At 41.3% G+C, this 22,370-nt stretch overlaps 1 protein-coding gene across 1 annotated transcript in view; it reads left to right on the top strand.

The window, feature by feature from the left end:
- The window catches only part of znrf3 (zinc and ring finger 3), a 93,371-nt gene that overhangs the window by 37,189 nt on the left and 33,812 nt on the right, over positions 1–22,370 (top strand). Inside the window, exon 2 of the mRNA XM_037680875.1 lies at positions 10,175–10,297. Coding sequence (XP_037536803.1) covers positions 10,175–10,297 — 123 coding nt within the window. The remainder of the gene's footprint in view (positions 1–10,174; positions 10,298–22,370) is intronic.

Raw genomic sequence — 22,370 nt, 5'->3', positions numbered from 1 at the left:
GAATTAAAGATGGGTTTGTTGGATTTGCAGATCATTCCATTTTGTATTAATGTTTCTTGCAATGTCCATTAAATTCCGTCGTCATAAGAGCAGCAGCCTCCTGCACACTGACACAATATGTTTGCCTGCTGTTGATACTTTTTTCATTGTATAGAAGCCAGTGCAGTTGTTTCCACTCCCCTTAAAAAGGTGGCATCCAGCCCACTGTTGACCCCTGAACTTTGTCGGCCCTTCCTTTGTTCGTGTCATTCTAGGTTTTAAAGACTGAAGGGCTGAAAGTGACACCAGAGAGACTTTTGTGTGTGCATGCATACACAAGCCATTGACGGTTTCAGGATGCACTCGCAGAGAGTTAATAGAGTCACAAGCTCGGCGTCCTGCTCAGTGTTAAAGCTGTCAGCCCCACTGACTTGTGCTACATATCAGGACATTTACATGATATTGGGTGTCCTCTGCCAGCGTCCCTCGCTCTCTCTGAAACCATGACACTTGTTTGCTTTGCCTGTTGCTATGAAGATGGCGTAGAGGTGATTCGCAGGAAAGGTTAGCAAGCGGGCACGGGTGGGGGCAGATGCACGCTCCTCTGACACTCGGCTCACATCAAAGCTGACTTTGTTGACTTGTAGATTTAAAACAAAAACATCAGTATTAACTCTAAACTTATTTACTTTATGGTTTTCTTTTTATTTACTTACATTAACGCAGTCTTGTTCACTGCTAAAATAAAAAGATGCATGCCCAAATGTCCTGGCTGATTGTTCCTTTGGCTCCGGTGGAAAAGACAAAAGGGAGGAAGTCTTTATTATGTGATAAGAGAAGCAGAGGGATCCCTGATAATGTTACAGAAGGAGGAGCGCTGGCCCCACCTGTAGGGCCCTCCCAGCTGCTCCGCTGTAACCAGATCCTGTTCCTTCTCTCCTCAAGGCTACCAGCTCGCTTTGAAGTTATTTCTAGTGCTTGGAAATGGAGCCAGAAAGCAATCAAGAAGGGGAAAGAGTGACTGAAAGAGTGAGATTGAAAGGTGTGCATGTATAAGTACCCTGTAAATGTGTGCATTCAGGTTTGCGAGTTTTTGCTTTTTGTTTACAAAAGGCTGGAGTTCAAAGCTCGTTCTCTTTTCTTGTGCTCTTTTCCTCTTTTTGCACTCTGAACCTCTTTTCAGAAGATGGGTTTCCCAGATGCATAGTCTTGTTTAGCAACTGCGCCACTTACAACGTTAGAGACGCAACGAATCAAACCCACAATGAATCTCTTTAAGGGTCTATAAACTCAACCAATCGGGGAGAGATCTGCCAAACTGGCCCCAGTACTAGTTCAGAGCTAGTGTTTATGTACCATCCATTTTTATTTATTTTTATTTTTCTGCTAAAGCCCTATCTTTAGCAAAGAAAGACTGATACTACAGTTGGACCGTTCTGTTAATAGGCCAGGGGAAAAAAAAAGCTTTATTCACAAGTCTGTGTTCCAATTTAGTGCGCTTATTAGTCTTCTTAAATCAAGACGGAACAATAAAATATTAATGTTCATAAATGTCTCCTTACATTCAATCAGTCCTTAATGCTGATCAATATAGAGCTACATTCACCGTTCCTATTTTTAATGCCGTTTACAATTTTAATTAGTTTTTCCTCTTTCAATACCATCTGGAATTTATAGCTTGTTCTTTAAAATTCCTATTTGTAGTGGTGCTGATAAAAACTGGTATAAAAATGTCTGTCAGCTTATACTGACCAGTCACAAAATGTTTTTTTTTACGACATTACAATGTGTTTTTATGACTTGCAGTCAAAGTTAAATGAAAAATATCCTACTGGAGGAAATGCTTAAAGTGACAGACTTGGAACAGTGAGGCTACAAGGAGCAGAGGTCACAAAGGTGCAGGACTTCAAGTACGAGACCCATGAGTGAGACTCAGAGTTAGGCACCAGCGAGAACAGCTATGTATGGTCTTGAGACAGTGGCATTGACAAAAAGACAGGAGAAAGAACTGAAGTGGCAGAAATTAAGATGTTGAGGTTCTCCTTAGGAATGACCAGGATGGATAAGATTAGGAATGAGATCTTCAGAGGTGCAGCACAGATTGAACAACTGGGAGATAAAGTTAGAGAGGCCAGACTGAGATGATTTGGGCATGTCCAGAAGAGAGACGGTGGGTATATTGGTAGAAGGATGTTAGAAATGCAGCTGCCTGGAAAAAGACCAAGAAGATCTATATGGATACAATTAGAGAGGACATGGAGGTAGTTGGAGTGAGGACAGAGGATGCAGAAGACTTGAGTAAGGTGGAGGAGGATGATTTGCTGTGGCGACCTCTGAAGAGGGAACAGCCGAAGGACAAAGAAGACACAGACTTGGTGTTGACTGGGTTGTTATCGTGTTCTTCTATTGGGATTGTTGGCTGCATCCAGAGGTTCTTTGCATTAACCTCATTGGTGAGGTCAGCGTGTCTGCCCAACATCTCAACTTGGACTAGAAGCTTAACCTCACAAAGCTTGAACTGAACTCTGTTCAGGAAGATTCCTTGCCCGGTGACTTCATAGAGGAGCTTTTTGGGGTGGGGGTGGTGGTGTTACCTGCTGGATTAGGGTTCAGACTTCAGACAGGCTTTTTAGGGTTCAGAGTTTAATCTCAATGGAAAAGCGTGATAATGAGGTTCTGACATTTAAGCACGGGCATGCTTATATATCAACTTCCGCAGTTACAGGTTAGTGAGGCTGTCAACTTATTGTCAAATAGCTTTTTTAAGTTTGTGTGATGTAGCTCTTTTTGTACATTTGTGTGAATATTTTACAATGTTGCATACATGTTGACTGGCAAAAATGGAAAAGATTAAGTTTAAATCTGCTCATATTTATTCAAACTAAACCTCGCTGTATTGTTAAACCTTTTTTAATCATACTTTTTCATAAGTTACAATTCCTGATGCATTTAGACGCCCAACTTTGGACATTTCAGACCAACAAATTTGCAGTGACTTTACTTTCTTTGGAGCAGAAATCTACAGTATCAAGTAAAAGTTTGGCTCAGTGGTTAACGCTGTTGTCTCACAGCAAGAAGGTCCTGGGTTCAATCCCCGGTTGGACCTGGGGTCTTTCTGTGTCAAGTTTGCATGTTCTTCTCGTGCTTGTGTGAGTTTTCTCTGGGTACTCCGGTTTCCTCCCACATATCAAAAACATGCACGTTGGGCTGCCTTCAGGCCTCCCTCGCAAAAGAGATATGTGTTACATAAAGGTTAATAAATAAAAAAAATTATTTTAGCAAAAACTTTTCAATATATATGTATATAAAGCAGATATCTAAGAAACATGAGTTTTTGCCACAATAACTTACAATTTGCAATTAAAAAGAACAAATGCACATCTGACTGGTTCATACTGTTCAAAGCTCTTAAACTGTTGCTATTTATGAGATATGAGCATGCATCGGGATATTTAGGAGATAGCACTGGAGCTTGTAATTAGATGTTTTGTTTGTAATTTAATTGTTCTACATACACTCCTAAACATCCATTCTTTCCTTTGAGTACCAAAATGAAAGATTCCTTGCCAGGTTAAATTTTTCCAAGCTTGGGGATTGATGTCCAAATCCCCAATCAAATGCTGCAGGTGTCTCTGCTCTGAAAGTTGTTTTGCCTACATCATTGTCTTGGCCTTTTTGCTATCTTTGTCAACGATGCTCCAAGACCCGAGCGTTGAGGCTCTAATAAGCCGCAGGTGTCTGAGGGGAGCCAGGTCAGACATATCCAACCTGCCACCCCATTCCCACAGCTCTGAACACAAGCATGCAGCAACATTGATATTATTCCAGGTAGTTGACAGAACTCCACTTAACGGCTTGGATTTGTTTGAAGCACAGTGAGGGAAAGGTGTGAGCTGAGGAGGAGGTGGAGGAGGAAGAAAACTGAATGGGTTGGCTGAGTTGAACTCCTATGGAGATGGGAGAGATGCTTCTTTGCGGTGGGGTGATTGAGTTCACGGTGAGAGAATGGTCAGAGAGACATGCCACCAGGTTACCCTTCGGTCACCTATGATGTGTTTCAGGCTACATGCTAACCTCTTACACTTGCCTGTGCTCAAACAGAGAGCTGCATAAACACATGCATGGCACCGGGGAAGCAAGTTGCTGCGAAGCCTGGAGTCGCGCCCAGGTTTTTCTTCTTCTAGGTGTTGTGTGCATGTGAAATAGGCGCCAGCTCTTCTTCCAAAAATGTTTAAAGGCTACAAATGAACAACAGATCTGTACTGTTAATCATTGAGCCAGAATGACAAAGACCTACTTGTAAAGAGTGTCTGTTAGTGGCATGTGCCTCAGACAAGAGAAACGGCTTTGATTTTGTTTCTTACTTTCTGTATTTTTTGGGTCGGTCTTTATGACGTACAATAAGTACTTTTAAGATTCAGGAATCCTTTTCTCCTCTCATATCTCTCATTTGCCTTTTGCTGTTTAGAGTTATTGCTGTGTTGAGATAAAGTGAACATTATGAATTGGGTATTAGCCAGCCTGTGGCCACTTGGTGTTCTCTCTCAGCCAATATGCTTTAATTTTGTTGACAACAGGCAAAGCACATGATTTAAAAAACTATCTTTTAATCCAAAAAAATGGCCATCAGGGTTTATGTTTGGTATAGTAATAAAGACTTCAAAGCTTTAAGCAGATTTTAGCAAAATTGAGGGTGGTGAAGTCGGCAAAGGGTGACCGTTTTGGACACGTTGGAAGAGAAAAGAGGTGTAATGAGGGGGCTTTTTTAATCAGGGCCACCAATAATTTAGTGAGAGGCAAAGGGTGTGTGGCAGAAGTAGGGAAACTGGGAAGAAGTGGTTACTGTGTGCTCAAAGCTTTAGCGAATTGTGTCACAGACAGACGGAGACGAATGGCACTGAATGGTGTGACTTTCATTTTGATTTTGCCAAAGAGCCAGGAGGGGGAAAAGGGGGTCACAAAATATGATTATTTTTTGAGTTGCATCTGGTTTTGAGTCCATTACCAACAAATATGAGGTCAGTTGCTTATAAAGCCCTTTAACTTTCGTTCTTTAATCATTGTTATTTCTTTTTATCTATTTAGATCTGCACTTGTTCACATGAACAAGTGCCATTTCCACAGTTGGTTATCCAAAAATAAAAAATAACAAAACAAGAGTCTTGGAGTCATTTGGAGGAATAACTAACTTGAGTGACAGGTGGAGTTCAATTTTGTGCCAGGAATTGATTGAGAGTGTGGCCTGTGTAACCAGATATTCATGTGAAAGTCACCCTCCCTCAGAGGCTGGACAGACAGGGGCAGAACAAGAGCCACCTCCTTGCGGCGCTAAGAGGGCGCCAGATGCCCTCTGCCTAAAAATCCTCGGATACAGACTAGATGATCAAAGTGGAGCGCTCGGGAGTTTTTATCTGGGTGGGTAGAGCTTCATTTGGGGCCTTGCAGGGAAAGCTTGCGGCTGGAACAAGAGCGAACAGTCTGTTATTTAGTGTGAGTGTGTGTGAGGGCACGTTTGCATATAGTGCTCATCTCTTGTGTGTGCACGGCCAGTAGCTGTGACCCACTTCACCAGATCACCATCTTTCATCCAAACTGAGCTCCTTTTCGTTGCTGCTCCCCGTCCTCGCATCCATCAACGCCTACGTCCAGCATCTGACGGAAAGGAAAAATTCCCGTGTTGTGGTGGAGATAATGGTGCAACACCCAGCCTCTAAAATAACAACGTGGTCCAGAACAACAACACTGTCCGGCTTGGAGTGCAGGAACCCCCCGCACAATGGCCTAGTGTTCAGGGCCCAGGGACGCAGGCGGGGCTCCCCTGCCATCCAAGCTGTTGAACAAGCAGGAGAAGGAGGTCATAATCACACAGCAAGGCTCCACTTCCTTATCATATCCAGACAGACTAAGATTCACGTTGGATTGTTTTAATAGGGATGCACCAATACCAATACTGTCTGGTACTGGTTCCAGTACAACGTGCGAGCACTCATACGCCAAAATTGTACCGAAAACACTTTAAGCCAAAGTCACGTTCACCTCTCAGATGAGCAACTTTTTTCAATAAATGAATTAGTCATTCTTTATTAGTTGGTGGCAGTAATTTACCATGCCTCTGATGTGTGTCCCATCGGTGTATGAATGAGATCTAAAAGCAATGATTATTCTCTTTAGAAATATTTGTTCAATTAGCTTTGTACAGATCTAGTAGAGTGCTCTATGAATGGGTAAATGAGGCACAGATTGTAGTGTAAAGCGCTTTGAGTGTCTTGATAAGATAGAAAGGTGCTGTATAAGTACAGTCCATTTACATATTGATTTAAAACCTGACTAAGTTATCTTTTACCTTCTTCTTCAGCTTCATTCTCCTCTGAGTGTTTGGAAATGACAGTACCAGTTGTACAAGTGTTGTGTAACGGTGCTGCTTACTGATACTATTCTTCCAATCACTTATGTGAACAAGAGCTTTGAGAAAGTACTCTATAAACTTATGAAAAGCTCACACAATATGACAGCATTTTGAGGATTTGGGGGGGGGGGGGGGGGTATTTTCAGTGAGAGTAACCTGGATTTAAATGTCTGCCTCTTTGTTTTTCTTCGTGCTGGTGAAAGACTGATCCGTTTGCTTCAAAGAGTTGGAACTGAACGTTGAAGCTTAATCTTTCAGGTTTCATCATACCGTGTGTGGGAGGTCTGAGGGGGAAGTTTCAAGTATGCTATTTGTTTTAAGGTGCAACTCAAGATCTAAGAAAAAATATGTAGAACGTGTACATATGTAAACACGTATTTTGTGTCTAATGATGATTTTTACTTTAATATCTTATATGAATGAGTTGGGTAAAGATCGTTTTTCGCTAATTCTTCTGCCAAAACTGATTCTAAGGCAAATAGGAAAGAAAGGATGCTACCAGCTGGAGCTCATGGCACATGCTGTCCACATTCCTTCCTTATGACTTTTCCATTGACCACCCGATTTGCATTTGATCCCCTTATACTTGGCTAAACTCTTCTGAAAACCACAGCAGGTCAGAGGTGTGACCCCCTCGGTTTTGCGGCACTAAAGTTTTTCGACACATTCTTACTACGTCTTCAGCTAACCTGCTCCAAACATGATGGGGATGGGTTCAAAGGTCGGTAGGAGAAGGGTATCTTGGGTCATCGGCAGTGGCCTAGAGGCCTGAGTAGCCGAGATTGGGCGTCTGCTCTCATTGGGTTAATAGGATAAGTGGCCTGCAGGTCACTTTGGCCCAGTTCTAATGCTAATACAGGAGCTTGTCTCTGCTCTGTTGCCAGGATGGAGAATAAATCCTGGATTTAGGGACTCCACTTGGTTACAGTTTTAATCCAGACATGTTTGAGCTTATCATTATTTCATCCTTATGAATGGGTGTGCATGCTAATGACTGACTTCTGTTTTTCTCTCCTTCGTTTTCTTTCTTTTTTGTGAGTGCGTTACATTTTTATTTTTTTTGCTTTCTTGAAGCGACTGACTGTGAAGTGATTGTGGGATGTGTTATCTTTAAACTTTTCTCACAGCTGCCTCTTGGGAGTAAGTGCTAGCTCATCCACAGACTGTGATTAGAAAAGTCTTAAGCAGTCCCTTGATGTCGAAATGGTAGATTTTTTTTTTTTTCCATTTTAAATTATTATTCTGCTCTAACACCACCTTCCCACGGTCAACACAACCCTGTAAAGTAAGAAAGTGCTTTGAAATCAGCGCTTTTGTTTGAAATTACAGAGACAATCTTTTTCTTGTTTTGGGCTCTTGGAGGGAGTTGGTGCTTGAGATGTGTGCGATCCTTTTACTCTTAATCCACTCCTTAGACACTGTGTTGGGGCTGATTCTGATTAGCTTTTTGGCAAAGAAGTGGGCCAATTTAGTGGCTTTAAGTGTAATAAAAAGGCATCTGAAAAAATCTGATGGATGGTGTTTAGAGGGCTTTGCTTTAAAACATCTGCATTCACTTTATAATCTACAAAGACACCCAGTCATTGTGATGTGTGCACAGGTAATATAGGAGCATCAATCTTTTTTCCCTCATAATTCAGTAAAAATCAACATATTTGGCAACTCACAAAGGTTAAAATCTTGCAGATCGGATATTATTTTGAGTTTGAGACGTTAATGCTATTAGGCTCTTTAAGTAAATTATTAAAGACCAAACTTAGAGAATTTATATTTTCTGTGAAAATGTGAATGCTGGCTGTTGATTGACTGTTGAACTGTGCTGAAGAAGCTAAAACTAATTTGTTGAAACTAAAGCAAACGCACAAAACAATAATTAAAAAAAGCAAAATGTCAGCCAAAAGTAGCGCTAGGCTAGCTAAAAGTAGCAAAAGCCAAAAGTGTCAAAAAGCTGGCCAAAATATAAAAAGCAAATTACTAGTTAAAAGTAACAAAACAGAAGCTAAAAGTTAAATGTATCAAAAAGTCTAGCTAAAAGTAGCAAAAGCCACTTTGCCATTGATAAGCGTGACTCCACTCTGCTCTCGTCTTATAGGGTCTTCTCAGGTGGAGGTGATTTGTCACTGTGACTTGTTTCCCTTCTCTGTAGGTGGTATCTTAACAGGTCATTGTGTTTGAACCACTCCACCTGTTGTGGTCCTTAATCACCCTATAATCAGATTTAATTTTTTTTAGCTTATACTGGCACTGCTTATGTAGTGGTATAGCCATCCTGCACCATCATCTCCAAGGTTCAAGGTGACTTTACTGTCATTCGCATCACATGTGGTACATGAGGTGGAATGAAATTGTGTACTCAAGGTCCCAGTTACACCCAAAAATAGCACAAATATAAAGTATATTAAAGAAAAGAAGTAACAGTATACAAGGATCTAAGATATATGCTATATATAGATATATAGATGTATTTGATATCTCTATAATAATAGTAATAATCTATCCATCCATTATCTTTTACCCACTTCTTCCATTTTGGGTCATGGGGGTCGCCGATGCCCATGTCCAGCAGTCACTGTGTGAGGGGCGGGGTACACCCTGGACAGGTCTCCAGTCCATCACAGGGACACATAGAGACAAACGAGACAAACAAACATTCACTCTCTCACTCACACCTAGGGACAATTTAGAGTTACCAATCAGTCTAACATGCATGTTTTTGGTCTGTGGGAGGAAACTGGAGTACCCGGAGAAAAACCACGCATGCACGGAGAGAATATGCAAACTCCACCCAGAAAAGCCAAATGCTAGCAAGAAGCTAAAAGTAGCAAAGGGCTGACTAAAAATATTAAGTCAAGTCACATTTATTTATATAGCACATTTAAAACAGTAATTATCAAATATATATATGTTATCAAAGTGCTTACCAAAAAAGATCACAGCATCAAATATTAATAACATATTACAGCAACATGAATAAAAACATAAAAACATGAAATATTATGAGAAAGAATGAAATACTAAATCATATCACCCTGCGTTAAATGTCGGGGTGTAAAAGCAAAATGGATGAACACAATCATCAACAATGAAATACCAAATGAGATCACACTGTGTTAAATGTCAGGGAGTACAGATGTGCTTTGAGGAGAGATTTAAAAATAGAGACCGAGTTGGCCTGTCGAATGTTGATGGGCAGATTATTCCAGAGTTTAGGGCCCTTGACTGAAAACGCCCGCCTGGTTTTTGGTACGGCCAAAAGCAACTGGTCTGATGATCTCAAGGCCCGAGAAGGAGTATAAGGATGAAGGAGGTCTGAGAGGTATGAGGGTGCAAGGCCATTAACACACTTAAATGTCAGCAGAACAATCTTAAAATCAACTCTGACGCGCACAGGAAGCCAGTGAAGAGAGCTAAAAGCTAAAAGTAGTGAGAGCCAAGCTAAAAGCTTTTAAAGGGTGCCTAAATTAAACTATAGAAATGGTAGTTAGAGGTACCGAAGTATAGCAACTATGGAGAAATACATTTCAATATTTTAAAGTGTTTATAGGGGGAAATATTTGTAAATAAAATCAAATATTTAGACAAGTCAATAAGTTACAAAATCCAAAAGTCAGATGTACAAACCCAGAAAACTGATCCCAAAACAAACCTGAAACTGTTTGTGGAGTTTTATTTTACTCTACTAGTGTTCGTCTCAACGCTTGTCATAGTTTTTATTTTATTGTTTTGTTTTGTTTTTTGGAGAAACTTGCTCTCTTTAAGTTTCTTACCAGTCGTGTGTCCCATTTTCAGATGCATCCTTTGGGACTGTGCAATAATAATGATGAGGAGGACCTTTACGAGTATGGCTGGGTCGGAGTGGTGAAGCTGGAGCAACCGGAGCTGGACCCGAGCTGTCTCACAGTCCTGGGAAAGGTAAAAACGCTGGCTGTTTACGTCTTTATGTTGCTGCTGTGTTCCTCATGATTTGCACAGATCGTTTATATGTTGGTCATCAATGAACAAAGTATTTATAGTATCTGTGTGGTATACTGCAGGGGCTTTTTGTTTGTATAAATATGCTGTGGGATGCATGACCTCCATCAGAGAGCTTCTCTTTACCATTTCATTGGATTGGAGTCATTTTTGACAAGAAAGCAAGTTAGCAGTTTTAAAGTAAACCATATTTATGGTAATAAATAATTGAATTCATGCTAGCAAGTTGTACGGGCAAGTCTAGGGTAAAATTGTTTCTGCTTTTTAGCACCAGGACACTGATTTCCTAGATGTGGGTTAAAAGCATGTTCAACGTGAGACATGTTTTTCTTTACCTTTTGGTCTAGAAAATTGTACTTTGTTGTTTTACTTTAAATGAAAAGCCACTTTTATTATTTTGGTACGTGAATAATTTGAAAGAGTACTAACTGCTTTCCTACTGAGCCTAAATAATTGAAAAGTAGTAGCCTCAACTACTACCACGCCAACTTTTAGCTCAATATCTGTAAAAATGACTGTTATAGCCATTGCTAAGGTGGCCATCTTGAACAGAGTGGAGACATCAAGTGGATGAGTTGAAGATGTGCATACGTTGATTACTTTCTGAGAGTTTCAATAAAACATGTGCCCTGGTTCAAGAGATATTTTGCCAACAGACATACAAACACACGGACACTAACGGGCAGTTTTAGGATTCCACACCAAGTCAAAGGAAACGGCTTCTGGTGTATTTAATTAAATAATTTAATACAGCTGACCTTCCGTAAATTCAGATAATCTTATTATTTTTGTTTTGTTTCTTGCTTTCCATTGCGGGGAGAGTAAAGATAAACTGTTCCTCCACACCCATCCCTTCACCCTCCCCTCACTGCCTCCCCACTGTGCTCAGACCTCTTTGGAGTCTGTGAGTTTCATTGTGCTTTAATTAAGTGGTTCTCTTAATGGATTGTACCAACATTTCCTGGAGGAATAAGATTGGGCGGTGGTGGGGCGGAGGCGGGGGGGCATGCTGCAGTCCCATTTATCTTGTGCATTCCTGGTGACAGAAAGAGAGCAGTCATTCATGATTTAAGGATCCCTCGTGGTACATAGACATGTTAATGCACTCTGCTCAGCGATGGTCTGCTACCTGCCTTATGCTGAACCCCATAAACTTATGTAACACTCAGCAGAGCTTCGTCTCACCCGTCGCAGACGAATTTACTCATTTTTACTCTCTGGTAAGTGGGCTTCACTGAGGGGATGCCTGTGGCCGCGGAGCCATTAGAACCATTTCAGGGTGAACTTTCTGCATAGCAAGTTAAACCGCAAGAAAAAGGATGTGAACAGTTTCCTTTCAGGACGGCAGAGTTGTCATGAGTTTGGCCTGAAGGAGGAAAATATCTGATTTTTTTATGGTTATTTATAGGCTGAAGACAGTTTCCCATTTCAGACGTGAGACATTAAAGAGCTCGTAGATCTCAAGAGTCGTGGCATTCAGTCATTCAGGCGTGAGTCACGTTGACGTTAACTCGTCTCGAGTTTTCAGACAGTGATGGCGAGACGGTTCATTATCAGGTGAAATATGACATAAAAGTTCCTCTACAGCAAAAATGCAAGCGTGCATTCTTAACATCAGCACAGGCAACTCCGAAGGACTCGGCTCATTGGTTCACTTGAGGGATTCAAGGATACAAGGTTCTTTATTGTCATTCACATCCCATGTGGTACATGAAGTGGAACAAAACTGTGTACACGGGGTCCCAGTTACATCCAGCAATAGCAAAAAATATGAAGTGTAAAAAGAAACAGTAAATTAGGATCTAAGATGTACACTAAGATATACGCTAAACAAACGCCCAATGGTACGCTAAAAGATATAAGCTAGTTACTAATAGTGACCACTATTGGTGACTAGCTTATATTTATTATTAGATACTATTAGATACTTTTATGATTTGAAGACCTAGCATTCTTTTAAGGCAGGGGTATTCAATTGGTGGCCCGGCTCCCAAATCAGGCTCATGGGTGAACTCAGTTTGGCCCACCAGTGGGTTCATTGTTTAAATAAAACTAGATTTTAAACCTAGGCATACACGATATTATCGGCATGGTATCGGTATCGGCCAATATTAGCGATAAAGTTAAATATTGGACATCGGCCATTCCACCAAAATAATTTACAGATATACAAGGTGCTGTTTTAATTTTTTTATTTTTATATATACATTATATATTTAAAAAGTGTTGCAACATTTTCAGCCCCTTTTTTGGCATCTGCATTTGGTAGCAGGACAAACTGACAAAGACCCTGCAGAATTATGTAGTATTTTAATTCCACAGCAGAGAAAGCTATGTAGTCTCTGCAAGTAGGTCTATGAAAAAATATATTGGTGTTTGTATCGGTTATCAGCCAAATAAGTTTGAACGTATTGGCGTATCATATATCGGCCAAAAATCCAATATTGTGCATTCCTATTTAAAACATAAAACAAACTTACTTAATGACAATAATGGCTGGATGTCCAGCCCCTGAGTTCTTGGCTTTCAGTAACTGTGGTCCCCTGAGCAATTTAGTTGAATGGTCCTGTTTTAAGGAATGCATCGCACCCAGTCATCCCATTTCATTCAACGGTTTTAGACTAAGATCATATTATGCTGGGAAATTACATAATTATAGCTGTTTTGATCAAACTGTATAAATAATGCTCTATGTGATCTCTTGTGTGAGGTCTCGGTAGATGTGTTAGCACTCAGCTACTAGCACACCAAAGTTAAGCCCAATACTTGTAAAATTAACAGTTACAGCCATTTTTGCCATTTTTTTTGATAACGGTACTCTCATTAAAGAACTACGTGTTCTCATGTTTAAGGTTATAGCCGTGTACAGAAATGGCCTGTACTTGTTTTCTGTTAAAGCTGAGCTAAAGAAGCTAAAGAAAAAGAGTTGTATGAAACTGAAAGTCTGTTTTCAGCCTTTGCCTGACCTGAAAGCCAAGTCTTTGTGAAACGGGTAGAAGTGCATCCACAATATGTGCCCTTGTCAGAACTCCATAACATTTTATTTTCAGGGATCTTGAAGTTCACCATGCAGATAAAAGAAAAAAATAAAGTCCTTTATGGTCTTGCCCAAATCTTCATGGTCTCCTTTTCAAATTGCTAGGGGAGAAAATGGTGTGATTTTGGGGGGCATTAGCTGGGCTTTGGAAAGCTTGGTCAGCTGCTCCTGCATGTAAACAACTTCCCAGTTGTCATGGTTACTCAGCATACCAGAAAAAAGGTTTAGAAAGTCTGAAAAAGACACAAAGAAAAACAGTTTCAGTAGAGCCACTGCAACAGACTACCACTTGGGTGGTACCAGTCTAAAGCTTGAATATAACCCAGAGTCAGATCAGGATGGAGATTAGATATTGTGGAGTACATGGTACCAAAGCTGACAGCATAGCCAAAAGATCTGAAATCCACTTTTTTTTTTTACTCTGTGGAACCAATCAAATCAGACCCTGGAAATTATTCCACTCATGTTTTTGAAGTTGAAGTTGAAGCGACTCTCCGGTGAGGATGGCAGGAATCTTGTCCTGGGACATTTGGCCTCCACCCAGACTCCCCAACCTTTAGACCACTCTGTTTCCTCTGTATTTTGGCAGCCAGAACTATAATTGGAGAAGGAAAAGCCCATTGTTGCGTCCCAAAAAACCTCACCCGGGACCCGAACACAGCTGGGTGCTTTGCGCTGGCACCAGTCGGACAGTGCCGAATCTACCCCCTGCCAATCTGCTCAGTCTGCTCAGCCGGCCAGGCAACAATACCCAGCTCCACCACACTCACCCCGTTTGGTCTGGCCTTAAGATCTGGGACCCCCCCCCTTCCCAGTCCTCCCCCTTACCCAACTGGCCCCTGACTGAACCCATTCTGCTTTGCAGCCACTTTGCTACCAATGTTGTTGTTTTTTTTTGGTCAATTTGGATTCCATCCAATTATAGAGTTATTGTGAACACACAAAACTGAATGTAAGTGAGGGTAACGGTGTTTATTCACACCAAATTTTAATTAACGTAAGCACCAACAAATTGCACAAGGTCTTTGTGTAAAATGTTGGATTCAGCTGTGACTGTTAGCTAAATATATTATGAACCATAGACTGTCATTTAATGATACTTGCAGAAAGTAATAATCACTGGAGATACAAGTACAGTTCATTAACCTTTGGAGTCAACCCAGTTCAAAATGGCTACCAGAGCTAACTGACCTTTGTAAACACAAAAATGACTAAAGTTACATTGATTTTACAGATATTCACTGAAAGTTTGGTTTACATGTAGGTGAGAGTAATGTTTGACACATATTTCAAGAGCTTTGCTTAAAACTTTGTTGGAGTCAACTTTGTCTGTTAACAAAATATCTTGTATACCACTGGACTGGTTTTATTGAAACTTTCAGAAAGTACCCATTAAGTTGACATTTACAGCCGTTTCTTTTTATATATTTTTTTCATTTACGCTTTATTTATCCAGGTAGTCACATTGGGTCACGAGAACTCATTCAAGAGAGAACTGTTTAGGGAGCAGATGGGGGTTAAGGGTCTTGCTCAGGGGCCCAGAGAGGGGTGAATGAGGGTGGAGGCAGGTGTGGGTGTTTCACCTTTTCCACCCACATTTTGATGTTGACAGTACCGGGAGTTGAACCTGCGACTTTCCGATCACAGGCCCATCTTCTAACCTCTGTGCCACCACTCCCCCATCTTTGGCGTCAGTAAAATTCAAGATGGCCACCACAGCTAATCAATGTTAGCAGCACATAAATGGCTATAATTCAGTTAGTTGTACAGATTTTAAGCTATAGTTTGGTTTGACGGTGACTGAGGCCCTTTCGTAACAAATACTCTGTGTCACTTCTACTAATGCAAAAAACAAATTTTGAACTAAATGTTTACAACTTTAATTATCAAAATAAAATCATCTCGGCCTAAAACACTGGCATGAAAGGTAGTGGGAGATTTGCATGTCTTTAAGAAACTGTGGGCCTTTTATATTTTTTAATGCTTATTTTAATGGTTTGAAGAAATAAACTTTTATTTCTGTATGCCTTCTTTAAAACTTTATTTTCATTGTTTTTAGCTGTGTGTATTTAAACTGCTTTCACTGTGGCAGAGATGTTGTAGACATGAAAAATATTTATAATAGTGAAAGACACGGAAATGAGGTCGGTCACCTCAGCCTCTGAAGTCTAGGTGCAAACCTCACTGAAGTGCTGGTGTGTCATATATCTGTACACAGTTTTTTCCTGCTCTTCCTGTGCGGTTCCTGTGAGCGCTGCAGGACTGTTAAACCTCTGACCTCCATGTGCCGCAGCAGTCGCTCCTCCCCTTCAGAGCAGGAAAACCAGCAGCAAATCAGTTCCTGCTGCAGCACGCTTTGTTTCAGGTGCGCCTTATCTGCTTTGGTCAAACAAAGATTCATTTCCCAGGTTTGGACACATCTGGGACGCCCTAGTGGAAGCAGATTCACGAGTTACTTGAGTTTAACCGCAGCTTATCGAGCCTGTGCTTTCTCCGAGGCGTTTGTAAATGTTGTAAATCATGCTCGCACCTCTTTACGCATGTGTCCGTTCTCAAGTTGAACTATTTATTGCAGTCAGTAACATATTCTTGGTTGTCATTTCCTTCCTGCTGGTTGACTTTCTCAGAACTGACCTCCCACCCTGCTTTACACCATCTCCTCACACACGCATGCCCTGCAGTTTTTGGCAGCTCCGCTGGAACATGAAATCATGCCACCTGCTTTCATTGGTTTACCCGGACCGGTCAGGGTCTTTGACGCAGTGCCAGTCCAAAAGCTTGTCTTTCAAGGACCGCGGTGTCAGTCAAGTGGCCGCATGGGGTCTTAGCGGGCCGACTTTGCACCGTTCGTCCTGCCGGGGCTCTCATGACATCAGTCATGTGAAACCCGAGCAGGAAGGGCAGAGGGGCAGAGAGGCGGGGGGATAGACAGAAACATGGAAGTCAGGAGAGAAGAGATGACCAAAGGAAGTGTCTTCTGGTTTTTTAATTATTATTTACAGCAGAAGAAAGAAAAAGTTCCTCACAACCACGCCAGCAAGCCTCTTAGCTGGAATAACGTAAAAATTAATTGGTGTGTGATTGTTGTAAATAGCAGGGGTTCTCAAACTTTTTGGGTTCAGAGACCCCTTACAGGGTAGAAAAAGTTTCAGGGACCTCCTCATAACCCTCATGTTTATTAAATAATTTTCTTCAGTTCGTCTCTTTAATGCAATGGAAATATTTGTGTAACATAAATACTTAAAGCCTGTTCTTTAATAGAGTTGATACAATTTTTATACTTTCAAACACAGGGTATTTTTCATTCAAGACACTTAATTAACACTTTTTTTTATTTCAACTTCCAAAAATTACAGTTTAGAGAAAATTAATCAAAAATCACTAAAACTTTACCAATTCACATAATTAACATAATAAATGTATTGCTACTTCAAATTATTACAGAAAACTACATAAAACTGAACAGCATCATACATAACAGCAGTAGTCATACCAAGTAACAGGGCTTCATTTGTAAACTGGTTGATGCTGGAATGCAAATAGTAGGTTGGGGGGGGGGGGGGGGTCTGAGCGTCCTCCCCCAGAAAATTTTGAATAAAGTAGATGTGATTTCTTATATATATATATATATATATATATATATATATAGGTCTGTTGCGATAAACAATAAATCAATTAATCACATGATGAATGAAAATTATCGACCTCTTTCATTTACCGGCTTTATTGTTTCTTTGTGTCTCTCTTTCTACTGAAGACACTGGATGACAAAAAGCTCAACTCCGGTGCTCTTCACTGACCCCTGCCTTTCTCTTTTCTCTTTAAAATCTGTTTTAACCGTCCAAAATCTCGTTTCTGGATAGTTGAAAGCAGCTAAGCTGAAAAGCTAAGCTACGAGCTAAGCTAACAGGCCGAAGTCAGGAATAAACCTGAGCTCAAACCACCAATGAGCTCCGCTAAAGAGCTCCACCGTGCCACCGTGTCACCATGTCATGTCAAGGACCCTACCTCCCATTTTTCTTAAAGAGACACGCTGCTATCCATCCATCTTTTGGTTCTACCAGTCTTATACTACTATCAGGTGGTCAAAAAAGGTCCTATATGCCAAACAAATCAGCATTTCTTCTAATATTTGACAATTATTGTTAAATTTCAAACAATATTATCGTTTATCGCAATAATTTCTGAGACAATTAATCGCCCAGTAAAATTTATCGTGACAGGCTTAGTTATTTATTTATTTATTTATTGGGCAGACCCCCATGGGTCCGGGAGCTCTAGTTTGAGAACCACTGGTATATATGCATTGGCTGATGACCGGTTTAAATTCCCTAAAACGAGGGAACAGAAAACCCTATGTGGTATTTTTTGCACAGAAGTCACCATACAGTAAGAATCCTGTACTCAGCCATGTTTAGTTGTGTGTGACCTGCTTTCTGCTTTTAGCCAGCCTGCCTCCGAGTCCCAATCAGTTCTTCGTTAAACGCCAGCCAACCACAATCTCTTGACCGGCCTCCGTTCGGCTCCTACTAAAGCACTGAAGAAGTGAAGCAACGAAAAAGTTCAGAGCTTCTTGTTGACATATCCTCCCCAAAAATAAAAGTGAGCTGCTTTCAAGATGTTGCCAGAGGCACACAACCATAAAAGTGCATCCTGTGTGGGAAGTTGTGTTTTGACACACACATAAACATGGTTCGAGAACCACAGTTGCCATGGAACAATGTTGGCAAATGGAGGAGTTTATTTTTAATTATTATTATTTTATTTTATTTTTTTCATGTACTATGTTGGCACTGTGGGACAGCCAGAGCAAACAGCTGTTGCGTCTAAGTGCTAAGTGGGTTTTGGACTCTTAACTGTGTCTGGCATCTCAGCCTGAGCTGCCAGAGTGTGTATGGATGTGTTTGCCAGAGAGAGACAGAGGAATGACTGGAAAACACACCAGGGCAAAAGGAACGGTGTGCAACTAAAACAAGAGCAATAAAGAGAGAGAAATGGCAACAGACAGATAAGTGTGATTTTCCTGGCGACTGGCTTTGCACCCTTTGGCCAGGTTAGCCGTCCTACACACTCAGGTGTGTGTTAGGGGTCGTGCCGAGGCCACAGCAATGCCAGTAGGGTGTCATACCGCATGGCTTGTTGTAAAGAAGCTCCAGCGCTGAACCGAGGAGCCTGTGTCTGACCTTGTTTCCAAGCTACGTATAATACAGTCTGGATGGTAATCGGTCTAATCGGTGGGAGAATTTGTTAATCTGAATGAAAGCCTGGTTTATAGCTCATTAACTGTTTATCAGTGTGGATAAGGAGACCAGAGGTCTGGAGGATCAGCTTGTTTCGATGCAGCGGCTGAATATGACTCACCATCTACATCTTGTCACGCTTTTCGCTCCCTTTGTGCTTGTTTTCATCTTCCTCTGGATAAAATGTAGGGAGGAAGAGAGACTAATGGGGCGAAAAATTGCAAAGAAGCCACCGTAGTTATTGATTTCCAACAGTGGCTTTGGATCAATACAGAAGAGGCTTGTTAATGCTCCTTTTTGAATAGAAATCTTTAAAGACGCAGAACATCGGCAAAATAATTTTCCCTTGTATGTGTGCAGAAACGATTGGCCTTACTTTCTTTCAGCCGAGTCCTGAAAACTGAAAATCCAAGTCTTTGTGTGAAACTCTGTTGTTAACACAGACAATGGTGACACGAGGTTCATTATAGCTTTTCTGTTTCGTCCAAAGTTCCTTTTCTCTAAAAGTTTTCTACTTTTCACTAAAACGTGCCTTTAGTTTGTAAAATTTAAGGGTTTTTAAAGATGTTTCAATTGAAAGTTTATGGGTTTAAGTTACGAAATTCATTTTGTTTTTTCCTCGAGGACTCATTTACAAGAGAGACCTCATACTGTGTACTCACTCGCATCTCATGCATGCATCTGCCACCAGAGAAAGGTGAATAATCATGTTTCTGTCTCTTATCCAAATATCATATGAACTAATGGACGAAGTGTAATGAAACTTGCATGGAGAGATCAGTGGATGGACATTTAAAATGGATACATTTTGGAGTCAACCCAAATTACAATTTCTGTACTTTTCGCTATACAAGTCGCAGTTTTTTGCATAAATTAGCACGCCTGTGAAGCAACATATTTTTTCCCGTATTTATACCCCAAATTTTGGCTGAGATCTGACGATTTCATTCATTCTGACATGAAAAATATTGAACACTACCATTTTCAGCCACTAGAGGGCCCTCGACTATTATGGCAAGCCAAGTGTCTCATTAATAGGTAAAAGTAGATATTAATGAGACACTTGGCTTGTCACAGCATTCACCTTCGTCTTGCTACGGAACTCCTGGAGCAGACGTTAAATCAGCTGCATTTCGCCACGCCAGTGCCGCCCAGGTGAAATGCAGCTGATTTGACAATTAAAATGCATTTATTATTCCTGTGGCCGCCATTTGGCAGCCAATCGATTTTTGGTACAACACCGGTCCACATTTCCGGGTTGTCTGCGGTGATGCATAATAGATGTGACGGCGAAGTGACATACTTGTTTTTTCCACTTAATTAGACGCATTTGGACTGAGGCATCTTATACGATGGTGCGACGTGTACGGCGGCAAGTACACTACGTCAGAAAACACAAAAATAGCTGCAACTCAGTGCATTTTACAGAAACTGATATAAAATGTGAGACCATACGAAATATTGCATGAGACTGCACATGCATTTGATCATAATAATTTGCACTTTGGTTGGCCTTGTTGCTGTTTTTTAAGTGCTCTATTAAATAAAATGGTATGGTCTGATATGTATAATGGTTCTGAGAATTTTTGTAATTTCTCACCATAAGATGAGCTTACTCTAAAACTCGGGTATGAAAGGCGGTGAGCCATATGCATTCCTTCAAGGTGTTTACCTGAAATAACAATTAACATCTGGCAACCACTGTCCATATGTCTCATCTGAACTTTATTGTTATATTGGTCCCTAATAAACAAAGTTCCTGTTCTCTGCCAGGTGCATTCCCATCCTTTATCCTCTTCCTATCTACATGTTTCAGTTTCTCCTCTTCCATTACTTTGCCGTTTTAAAGTCCATTCAGCTCCGATGTCGTCCTCAAAGACACAAACTCAAGTGCACATCCTTCACCCTCCATTTCCCTGTGCCGGTCCCAGCCTCGCCTCCCTGGCAGAGCTTAAAAGAAAAGTCAGAACCACAAGAGCAGGATACCATTTTCACCTCCTAACCCTCTGATGGTGGATTCATGTATAACAGAGAAGAGGCATTGGATTAGCTGTGTGGGACCAGGAAGCTCCAGTTTCCAGTTCTGGTGCCAGGCCGTGGGCCCGGGCCTCTGACAACATCCCCCTGACTTCCACAGGGGATCACAGACGAGTGCTGGCTTAGATACAGCCGAAGGAAGCGAACACTGGGCTTTGTTTGGTGTGGGTGGATGTCTTGTCTTCTCTAAGGTTTACTTTTTCCACAGCTCTTCTTTTGATCCTGAGCTGAACTCTTTTTTTTTTTTTTTTTTTTTTTGGAAGCTTTACATCTGAAACTGGTGTCTGACTTTTAAATAACTGTTTGAGGTAACAAAAATAAATAAAAAATAAGAACCTTCTCGGCAACGCTAAATAAACTTTAGTCTTTTCTCCATCATTTCCTTTCCTCTCTTCTGTTTTCTCCCATCACCTTCTACTTTCTCTCTCTCAAGTCCCCGGGGCTCCTTTCTTCTCTCTTTAAATAGAGGCCTGAGCTGTGAAGTCTAATAATGGTCATTTGGCCTCCTATTGAAAGTCGGGTAATTCGGCCCCAGGAAAGGCTCACTTTGAGCCACATGACACAAGGAGCTTCCCAGTGACCATGGAAACGAGCGCAGTGGGATCCCGGCTGCCTCCAATTGCTGTGAAACGTGGTGAAGCGTTGATTTAGGGGGGGGGGGGGGGGGTGAATTTGGGATCAAAATGGGAAGGTAGGTGAGGGTTCCAATGCAGGCTGGTCACATTTGGCACCACTGTCTCTACACTCATCAGTTCCGCACCACATCGCACCAGTTAAGGGCCTGCCCACTGCTGGTACCCACCCCCACTCAGCCCAGTTTATGGGACCACCTCATTCATGGTTCCAAGTGAACTGCTCCTCGTGACGATTTTAGTGTAAGCAGACAGCAGCCGTTGATTGGTCCCTGGATGACTCGCCCAGCAAAACTGTGAACTACACCTGAACTAGGCTGATGGTCCTCCTCAATCATGTGAATAGCTAGTTTTGAATGTCAACAACAAAATGGTTGATCCACTATGAGAAGGTGCTATTTATAAGACTGAGATGAATACAGCTCCTCAGACTGAACAAGTATTTCAGATGAAAGACGAAATGTTTCTGCAATTCTTTGTTTGTTGAACCCGTCCAGAGAACCTGACATAACTTTTTGGGATGTTTCTACCTGGATTATTGAGCATGCATCAGGATACACCTGAACCTCCATTTCCCCTCTGATCATGTTGAGTGTGTGTTGTTTTTGCTAGCTTCTGGTATGGAAGCTCCAAAAATAGTGATGTGGACCAATGATGAGGTACAGATATTCCTAACCTTATTGGCTGATGTTAGGATTCAGCCTGAGCTGGAAGGTGCCACAAGAAATTAGTGCACTTACAGTGAGATACCAGAGATGATGGTGCATGATGGCTGCACCTGGACTTATAAGCAGTGCCAGGATAAGATAAAGAAACTGAAGTCCGACGGGTGGAGTGGCTCGAACACAATGACCTGTTACGATACCACCCACTTTACATTGACGATCCCGCCCACAGTGCAGGGAAACAAGTCACAGTGACAAATCACCTCCACCTGAGAAAACCCGATCAGACGAGAGCCGAGCAGAGTTGCACTTACCAATGGCAAAGCAGATTTAGAAAGTCTTTTACTACTTCTAACTGGACTTTTGATACATTTAGCTTTTAGCTTCTGTAGCCTTTTACTA

Source organism: Nematolebias whitei, chromosome 8 (genome assembly GCF_014905685.2).
Source record: "Nematolebias whitei isolate Nwh7 chromosome 8, NemWhi1, whole genome shotgun sequence".
Taxonomy (NCBI): Eukaryota; Metazoa; Chordata; class Actinopteri; order Cyprinodontiformes; family Rivulidae; genus Nematolebias; species Nematolebias whitei.
This window is presented reverse-complemented; position numbering and strand designations above follow the sequence as displayed.